The sequence below is a fragment of the Hydra viridissima genome, unplaced genomic scaffold, assembly GCF_058129835.1.
Source record: "Hydra viridissima isolate aposymbiotic clone 2 unplaced genomic scaffold, HvirCarnegie_v1 scaffold_1, whole genome shotgun sequence".
In the NCBI taxonomy this organism is placed as follows: domain Eukaryota; kingdom Metazoa; phylum Cnidaria; class Hydrozoa; order Anthoathecata; family Hydridae; genus Hydra; species Hydra viridissima.
The window spans coordinates 33,747,686-33,756,616 of record NW_028324300.1 but is presented as its reverse complement, the minus strand read 5'-3'; the positions used below and the strand labels follow the sequence as shown (position 1 = coordinate 33,756,616).

The 8,931-nt window shown below is 33.2% G+C and overlaps 1 protein-coding gene across 1 annotated transcript in view; it reads right to left on the bottom strand.

Moving 5' to 3' along the window:
- Positions 1–440: 440 nt before the first annotated feature.
- Positions 441–8,931, bottom strand: part of LOC149894659 (aldo-keto reductase family 1 member A1-like) — a 9,113-nt gene continuing 622 nt past the window's right edge. Inside the window, exons 1-6 of the mRNA XM_090068719.1 lie at positions 5,872–8,931; positions 4,922–5,198; positions 2,679–2,819; positions 2,209–2,414; positions 786–872; positions 441–644 (exon numbers count right to left, since the gene is read on the bottom strand). The exon at positions 5,872–8,931 is cut by the window's right edge and continues 622 nt beyond it. Of these exons, the coding sequence (XP_089924845.1) occupies positions 597–644; positions 786–872; positions 2,209–2,414; positions 2,679–2,819; positions 4,922–5,198; positions 5,872–6,081 (969 nt within the window). The 5' untranslated portion in view covers positions 6,082–8,931 and the 3' untranslated portion in view covers positions 441–596. The remainder of the gene's footprint in view (positions 645–785; positions 873–2,208; positions 2,415–2,678; positions 2,820–4,921; positions 5,199–5,871) is intronic.

The window sequence follows — 8,931 nt, the reverse complement described above, 5'->3', positions numbered from 1 at the left end:
AGAAAATTTTAGCTTTGGAAAAATACCTTAATATTATGGATTAGCCTAATGGATATTCAATCCAAGCCTCAATTTACTTAAATCTTTAATTCAATTTTGCTCAATCTTTTTTTTGTCTTTTCAAAAAAAAGGAAAGGTAACCTCTGCATTCAGGTACCTAACCATAGGCTCGGGGGCGTAGTTCTTCGAAGCAGGTTTAGAATTAAAAGAATACTAGTCGTTTATTTTAAGAACAAAAAAATTATCATCCTTAAAAAATCCATTAACGTCTTGGATCCTTTATAAATTCACGAACTCGAATCTTAAATGTTCGCAGACGTCTAATTTCTATGTATTTCTTTTTTCTTTCTGCTCTTTTACGCATCTCACTGAATCCACACTACTTACGGCTTGTATATGCACTGTATATATACTTTTTATACAGAAATAAAAAGACGAGGTCAGAAATCAATCTCTTTTCAGGCTATAGACAAATTACGTTCATGATCTACATTTCCAGGGGAAAAGACATTTATAATGTTAAGTTAATTGAATTCATTCTTAAGAAAAATAAATAGAAAGAACATTCGAGTAGAATTGTTGCCAATATTGATGATTTAATACGGTATGTTAAAAGGATAAAGTGGATGAAATGATCCATTGGCCTAAAGAAAAAAGTTAAATTGTATAATGCAAGCTCATAGTTAGATATTGTATAATGTTAGCTCGTGTTAGAAATTGTATAATGCTAGCTCAAACGTTAAATTGTAGTGGCATCTTATTGAAGAAAGACAGCAGAAACTTACAAGAAATTTTGGTAAGCAACATCTCCAATCTTTGTTTAATGAGGTAATTGTCACCATATCTTCGTCAGTCAGTTCAAAGCCAAAGACCTGATGTTTATAAGAATTAAATTAAAAATTTAAATAAAATTCAATAGTCGCGCCAGACTCTTTTTCATTCTAATACTGAAACTTAAAGACTTAAAATATTGAATAAAAAATAACATACTAAATATGAAATATAATAAGATCATATTTGTATATCGCACTCAAGTTGATTAATTTCTCTTAAAAAGAAAACAAAAACTTTTAAGTGTTAATCAAAACAACTAAATCAGCAAAGCATAAAAATGTTAAAAGGAATAAAGTGAAAAATCATAGGTTGCGTAATAATGTAATGCTAATTCAATATTGGGTTGAAAAGAAAATTCTTTCTCGAACAATTGGATCTCATTAGAACATGGGAAGATCTATGATTTTCTAATGTTTTTCCATTTTGTTTTAACGCATCAACAGTATATTATTTTTTTAAACTTCCGCGCAACTATTTAAGCAAATACAGTTGATATACATAAAATCTCAGATTAGAAATCCCTTATTTGGCACTGCATCTAATATGATTCCAGCTCATTGATTCCACCGGAGGGGCTGAACATAACATATGCTAGACCCTAGATGAAAACAAGATTACCAAACGTGCAAGTCAAATTTGCTTTCAAGGTTTTCATTGCGATAACTTCCAACTCAAAAATAAACCTAGGTCTCATTGTCCAACTGAAATTGATTCTGAAGCGGTGCGCAAACTGGTGGAAGGGATCCATTACTCAGTAGCCTCTGTATAACCTCTGTATAGCCAACACACTCTGTTGTTCTAACACATCAGTGCAACACTGTCTTCATTGGATTTGGGTTTCCCACAGTCTGACACAAATTGACAAGGACATGGGCTTGAAGATCTGCACATTCTCACTCTTCAAATAGCGACATTTTGATTAATTAAATCACTTAATCGCTGGCGATGAGAAGTGGGTATTTTATGTAAACCACAAACATTTGAAATTAAAGAGTGGGCAGACCCAAAGCCTAAAGCAGATCAACACCAAAAAAAAGGTCATGTTGTTGGTGTGGTAGGATGCACATGATATTGCTATTTTGAGTTTCTTCCTCCCAACACCACTATAACGGCAGAAAGTCACTTGAACGTGGCCACAATACAAAAGATTTATTCTCTGATTGTGATGAATTAAACTATTTAATGAAAGTGCGAAAACACTTCCTTTCAAACCTAATAATATGTAATAATAGCAGCTAGTAGATGTTTTTGTATTTACAAAAGATTTTCCAACAAAGTTTCAATATAAAAAGAGTTAGTGATAAAGAGAAAGAAGTTAACACAAAACAAAAAGAATTAAACATAAATGAACTGTAAATCTTATTCAAAAACTACCTCTGAGTTTTCTTTAATCCTTTGTAGATTTGCACTCTTTGGAATGACACACAAACCTCGTTGAAGTTGCCATCGGATTAAAATCTGTGCATTAGTTCTGTTATACTGACTTGCAAGTTTGGTTATTACAGGATCTTCAATCACCAATGGATCTTCTGGTTGAGCCCACGGCCGATCTTTAGATCCTAATGGACTATAGCCAGTTACTGGAAGAAAAATACATTTGAAAACTAATACAAATTTTGTAATTAAATTAACTTCTCACAGAAAAAAACATTTCTCTTGTTAAATTGAATAAGTTATTTACTTTATAACATAATGAAAAGAAACCGAAATTCTAGACAATAGGATTAGAAGTTTGCATTTAAAAGATTTAATTGCTTGTATATTTATTTTACAACCACAAGTTAGTCGATCCTTACTATATTCAAGATAATACAAACCTATTTAGTTCTTTAAAAACCATTTACCTAGAATTGATTTTGCCAAACAGTGCTTAACAAGTGGTTCTTGAGTAAGATAAGGATGACACTCAACTTGCAACATCTGAGGCATCACACGAGCATTAGCGCAAATATCATCAACTTGTTGGCTATTAAAATTTGATAGACCTAATTGAAGGATAAAAAGTTTTAATAATGAAAGCTTCATATATCATAGCATGTATGTATGTATGTATGTATGTATGTATGTATGTATGTATGTATGTATGTATGTATGTATGTATGTATGTATGTATGTATGTATGTATGTATGCACACAATTGGAGTATGTTAACCTGTACCGCTGGGCGCTCAAAGTTTCAAAGAACTGATTTTTGCCTGCCTAGCAATGCCTTTTGGATGTTATATCTGAAACTTCACATTATTTTCTCATGATGTATGTCTCAAATCAAAGACAATATTATTATAAGTAATATAATATATATTATATACATATTTGTTGTTACTTGTAGTCAAACCGAGCTATAGCAGTTTATTGAAATACATTGAAATATTTTATAATAAAATAAAAATATTTTATTATAAAATATTTCAATGTATTTCAATAAAAAAAAAACAAATGACATCAATTGCCATTTTAAGAAGGATACAATAAATGATGATTACATCAATTACATCAATTAGTTTGTTATTTAGAGTCTGAAGAAATTCATACAGTTTATTACATTGCTAAATTAAAATAGCACTCAAAATTATTGTGTAAATGGTAATAGATGATTAAATGCATGCTTATCCAAATCATTCCACTGTTTTACAAGACAAAAGATAGCGTTGAGCTTGAATAAATGCACTCCACTGAAATTAATAATGTTAACAACAAAAATATTGACAAATATCCTTTCCCTTAATTGACTAGCAGTGATGTAATGAATTTTAAAGGATTGCTCAAAGTGTTTTTAGAAACATCATGCTTTCGGCATTTTTGTATTACTTGTAAAACATTATTTCTGCTCCTCATCTTTGGTGAGAAGCTTATTAAAGTCTGTAATTAATTTCAATCCTTATTCTGCCACATTATTAATGACCTTTAGTGACTTCACATTCCCTAATGCTTCCTTAAAATGTTTATTTTCAGGCCAGCTACTGGAGGGTTTTCTGAGCAAATCTGGATTAATCTAGAAGTGCTCGTCAAAGTCACGGTCCCTTCGGTCCCTGGTGTCTTCAAAATTTACAATTCTTGAACTTTCTGTCTTGGTCTCAGTCTGAGTTAGGACTTTGTTCGCCATTTTGCAATTTTTCTTTGTCTAAAATTGAGTGATCAAAGAAAATGAGAGCTACTAACTTTGCACTGAAGTACCACAAATTGTTTGAAATTTCTCCAGAGCTCTCTCAGAAATATCCTTGTGAATCTCAAATATCCTTGTCAATCAAGATAGCCCAACAAACATCGCAAGAAGTCAAAATCTTGCTTAGAAACCGAGCATAATGAAACCAAGAATAATGAAACCGAGCATAATTTTTGGGCATTGAATCAAGCTTTGCAATATACTTTAACAAGAGAAATACAGACAGCTTCTAAGGCACTGTGTTCTTCATCACTCATTTTAAATTGTTCATGGAATAGGAATATCTTCAGACAATAGATGGTCTTGGCCATCCTCCTGGTAATGACTGATGAAACCTACAGATTTAAATCCCATTTTTAGGAGCTCCTTGTAATTGTCTCTGGGTTTTAACTCCATGAGTTTAGTTTTAAAATCCGCAGATATATTGGCAATTCCTTTAGAAGGTAGATGATTTTTCACAGTTGTGTTGCTGATACTCGTGTTATATTGTTTTTTGTTGAGCTTTGCCCATGCATTTTGGAATCTCTTGAATATATCATTGTTAAGGCCCAGTAGTAAGTTCAAACTTACATTTGAAAAACACCTCTCAACATGACTGATGATGTGTGTATAAAAGAGTTTGTTTTATTTTTTATCTCTTTTTATAATATATATATAAAATGATGCAATCTTATGATGCAACCTTAGAATGTAATATTGATGTAATGATGATGTAATAGTAATGTGATGATGGGGGAAATGGAACACTGCGCTCTGACTTTTATGCAGCTAGGGCTATTTAATCCTTTGAACCAATAAACTCATGATAATAAAGACAGCTCCCTTTACAATGGGCACACCTGTCAGGCCCTCCAATTATCCCATAACTCATTTCCCAAAAATTATAACTGATAAAATACAAAAACATAAACTTAAATTAATCACCTATTGATTTAACTAATCCATCATCTACAGCCTTTTCCAATTCTTTCCAAGTGTCATTGTAGTGAACATCATCATACAATAGGTTTCCATCTGCATCTCTAGGAAGTTTCTCATCTCCTGATTTAAAAGCAAGAGGCCAATGAATTAGATAAAGATCCAGGTAATCTAACTGTAAATCAGCAAGTGTTTGTTGTAACGATGGGCGAACCAAATTAACTGCATGTCGAGTATTCCATAGCTTTGAAGTGATAAACAAATCTTCTCTTTTGACAACTCCCTATTTCAAAAAAAAAAAAAATTGCGTCAAATTTAAAAATAACTCTTTTTTTAGATTTAGATTTTTTTTGCTTCCTTAACCCCCTTCCATTTTTACTAGCTTAAGAATAATTTTTTAGTTTGTTGAATGCTTTTTATTTTAAATTTGATCAGACTAAAATATGTGTAAGAGTGTGTTTTTCCAATTAAAAACACTAATATCAACTCTTGTAAATAACTTGTTTACAGCAGAAAAAATTTTATACAACTTTTATACAACAATTTAACTTGTGTAGAAATACAAAATTAATTTAAATAATTTTTTTTAATATTCAAAAAGTACCTTTTAAAAAATTTAAAATATTTAATAAATTTGAAAAAATTTTAATTTCTGCCTGACTATGACAGAAGTGATGACTCCTTGAATTAAGGTATACTTTCTAACTCCAGGTTTTCTCCAGCGTTTGCCTCGTTTTCTAAGCTTTTCGTTTTCAAGTTTTTAAGTATTATTCTTTAAATTAAACAATAAAGTCATAGTAAACTAAGTTTAAATTAAGAAAGCCATTTAAGTTCTTATTGAAAAAAGATCACAGTAAATTTCAATACTTTTTTAAAAATACTCTAAATTTCTCTTTTTTTAGGTCTACATAATAAAAAATTTTCTTAGTGTGTGTATATGTTAATAATATTCTTGCCTCATTTATCTTTTTCATTAAAGCGTCTCCTATTTCTTTCTCATTTCCATAAATTGCAGCACAATCTATATGACGATAGCCAAGATCTATAGCAGCTTCAACAGCTGTTCCAACAACTTCAGTAGAACTCTTTCCTGTCCCAAGTCCTAAAGCAGGAACTTGAAGACCATTTGCAAAAGTAAGCTTTACATTTGAAACAGAGCTGGCCATTGTAAACTTTGTGCCGTATAAATTGTATATATTGTAATTTTTTCATAACGCAAATCAGTTAATCACAGTAAACTTCTCTCCTAACAAAAACTTCCCTTTACAATTTTTCTCTTTCCTTTTATACCGTACGCTTTTCCTAAAATATCCTTCAAAAACTGTCATAAATAACCGCAAACACATATTTACAATTCTTTGGTTTTCACTGGCAAAAAGCTATTAAAATGATCAAGTCCATTACATCATTAAATGTTCTAGCACTTTCCGCAACAGATTGCCTTCCTCCTTGATCCTTAAGGATCATACAAATAGCAATCAAGGTATTTTGGAGGCATGCGCCGTTCCCGACTACTTCGTCGCAAAGGCACGTCGTTTTCTTGGACTCTATTTTAATCTTCGATATTTTCCTCGATTGTTTCTAACATTTTTAATTTGCTCTTCTTGGATTTCCGCTTTCTCTTGACCAGTTTCAATATTCATCTCCATTTCCACCTCAGGGATAATGCAGAACTGAGTATCATTTCGAGGTCTAATATGTTATACATGACGCGGAATATCGTTCACTTCTATGGTTTGGTTCGACGTATTGGGAGCTATTGTATATGGTTGCCATTCTGTAAGATACTTCGCATTTGGTGGTTTCAGCAAGACTTTATCGCCAATTCGAAATCTCTCGTCCATGTCATTTCGTGCCGGAAGATTCTCTTTTTCCAATCTATTAACACCAATAAGGTTGCTGTATAATTTGTCCATCTGGTTTGCACTTTTTTTTTAGCACTTCCAGTATTGACATTTTCGATCGTTCTGCTATTCTCTTAGTCGTACGGTGGTTTCTTTCCACAATTCCATTTCCTTCAGGATGTTAAGCGGCTTTAAATCTAGTTTGCGCTCACCAACTATCTATCCCTAATTATCTCTTTATTTTAAATGTCGGCTCGTTGTCAATCAATATCTCAGACGGTGCTCCACGTTAACAAAAAACAAGACGGAGTATTCAAACTATGGCAACATTTCCGTATGAGCTTGATAATTATCGCTAAAACCCGTGTTTTAAAGGTTCGCAATCAATTTGGCTCAAAAATTTGTCAGTACCATAATGCGTGATATCCAATCTCTTCCAGTTTCCTTCAACATCCAATTTCCATTTTACCCACCGTATAGGCGCTGGATCTATTGACTGACATAGTTTTTTAATTTTTGATCACCTTTCGAGAGTGTCCAGAAGGCAATTTTGCAACCAGAAGCCAATTTTTTATATCCCAATGGACACTGGTGTTTTCAACAGGATTCAGCACCAGCTTATACAGCTAAAACAACGCAAGAATGGCTCCAACAGAATTGCCCTAAGTTTATTGCTAAGGATGGGTGGCCTCCGTCCTCTCTTGACCTGAACCCACTTGATTTTTGCGTGTGGGGTACTTTGGAGTCCAAGGTCAATGCTAAACAACATCACAACTTGGCCTCCATGAAACGAATGATGATCCGCGAATGGGAAAAATTTCCTATGGAAACAATTCGTGCCGCCATACAATCATGGCGTCATCGATTATCATTGACAGTGGACTGAAAAGGAGACCGATTTGAATAATTCTTGGTATACTTACACTACATATGTTACTTGATCTGTTACTGTAATTTCAGTAGTTTATGTATATTACATTAAAAATAAATTGATTGTGAAGTACTGACAGAACTTTCCGGTCACCCTGTATATCGTAAATGGATTCAACCTTCGCAAATGCGACTCCAATCCAACTTAAGGACACTCTGCCACAATCAGTTTGTTGATCCATCTGCTGCGAACTATTGATAATGCCTCAGTCAAATTATCTTTAGAAAGAATGTTTTACCTCAACGCTAACATTGCATTCTTCAATTAGTTGTTGCAACACGCTCAGTCTTATTTGAATCAACATTTCACCCGTCGCTTTTGATCTCAACCTTAATTTTCCAATAAGGGTAATGAATTGGTAAAAACATTCACTTTCTTCAGCTTCCACATCAGAGCTATTCATTCCTCGTATCATAGCGTCTATTTCTGCCATTATACGAACATCCGATGTTTCTTTTCGCAGCATGTTGCATCCAAAGTAGTTTCCTAACTTGAATAAGAGCATCAATCGCTAAAGAAATGGCATCAACCTACACTTTTCCTTCATAACCACGCACAACCCAATCACTACAAGTAGGCTCGCAACGTTCCACCTCAGCATAGACTTCTTGAAGTACACACTTTACGTTCTCATCACAAACTTATTTCAAAAAAATTTGTCTTGACATAATCAAGACTCACCACTCTTTCGCCGGCAAAAATACTTAAGCGGACGTTCCACTTTCTTTCCAGTTTTTAGTTGAAGATAAGTCTTGCGCAAATCAATGATTGGTGGTTTGTTACCCATTCTTCTTTATTCTCTAAGTTTTTTGACACACATCTGCATCTCTTTTATATGCCTAAATAAAATCGTTCGCTTCTCTCCTGTCCATAGCAGGTCGGATTTTGTTGCAACTTTATTACACAATCCGTTGAGTCCTTCTCCATCTCTTCATTTCCATTTGACTCTCCATTCAACACCATTAAAAACCGCTTCATGTTCTTTCTTTTTAGTTTCAATTTTGTTGACTTTGTCCTTGTTCGAAACCGCTGTCCCACAGTAACTCAATCTAAACTTCGCTTTTCCCAATAGAGAAATGGATTTCTACATTGACTTTTTGGCAGGAACTTTTTATTCAAAAATGTCTTCGAATACCCTATGTCTACCAAAGCTATCGCTACCATAACTTTCAAAGGTTAACTTTCAAACGAATAACAGATAATGCTCTAATTCCAAGTTGTTTAGGAGCGAGGTGGCGCAG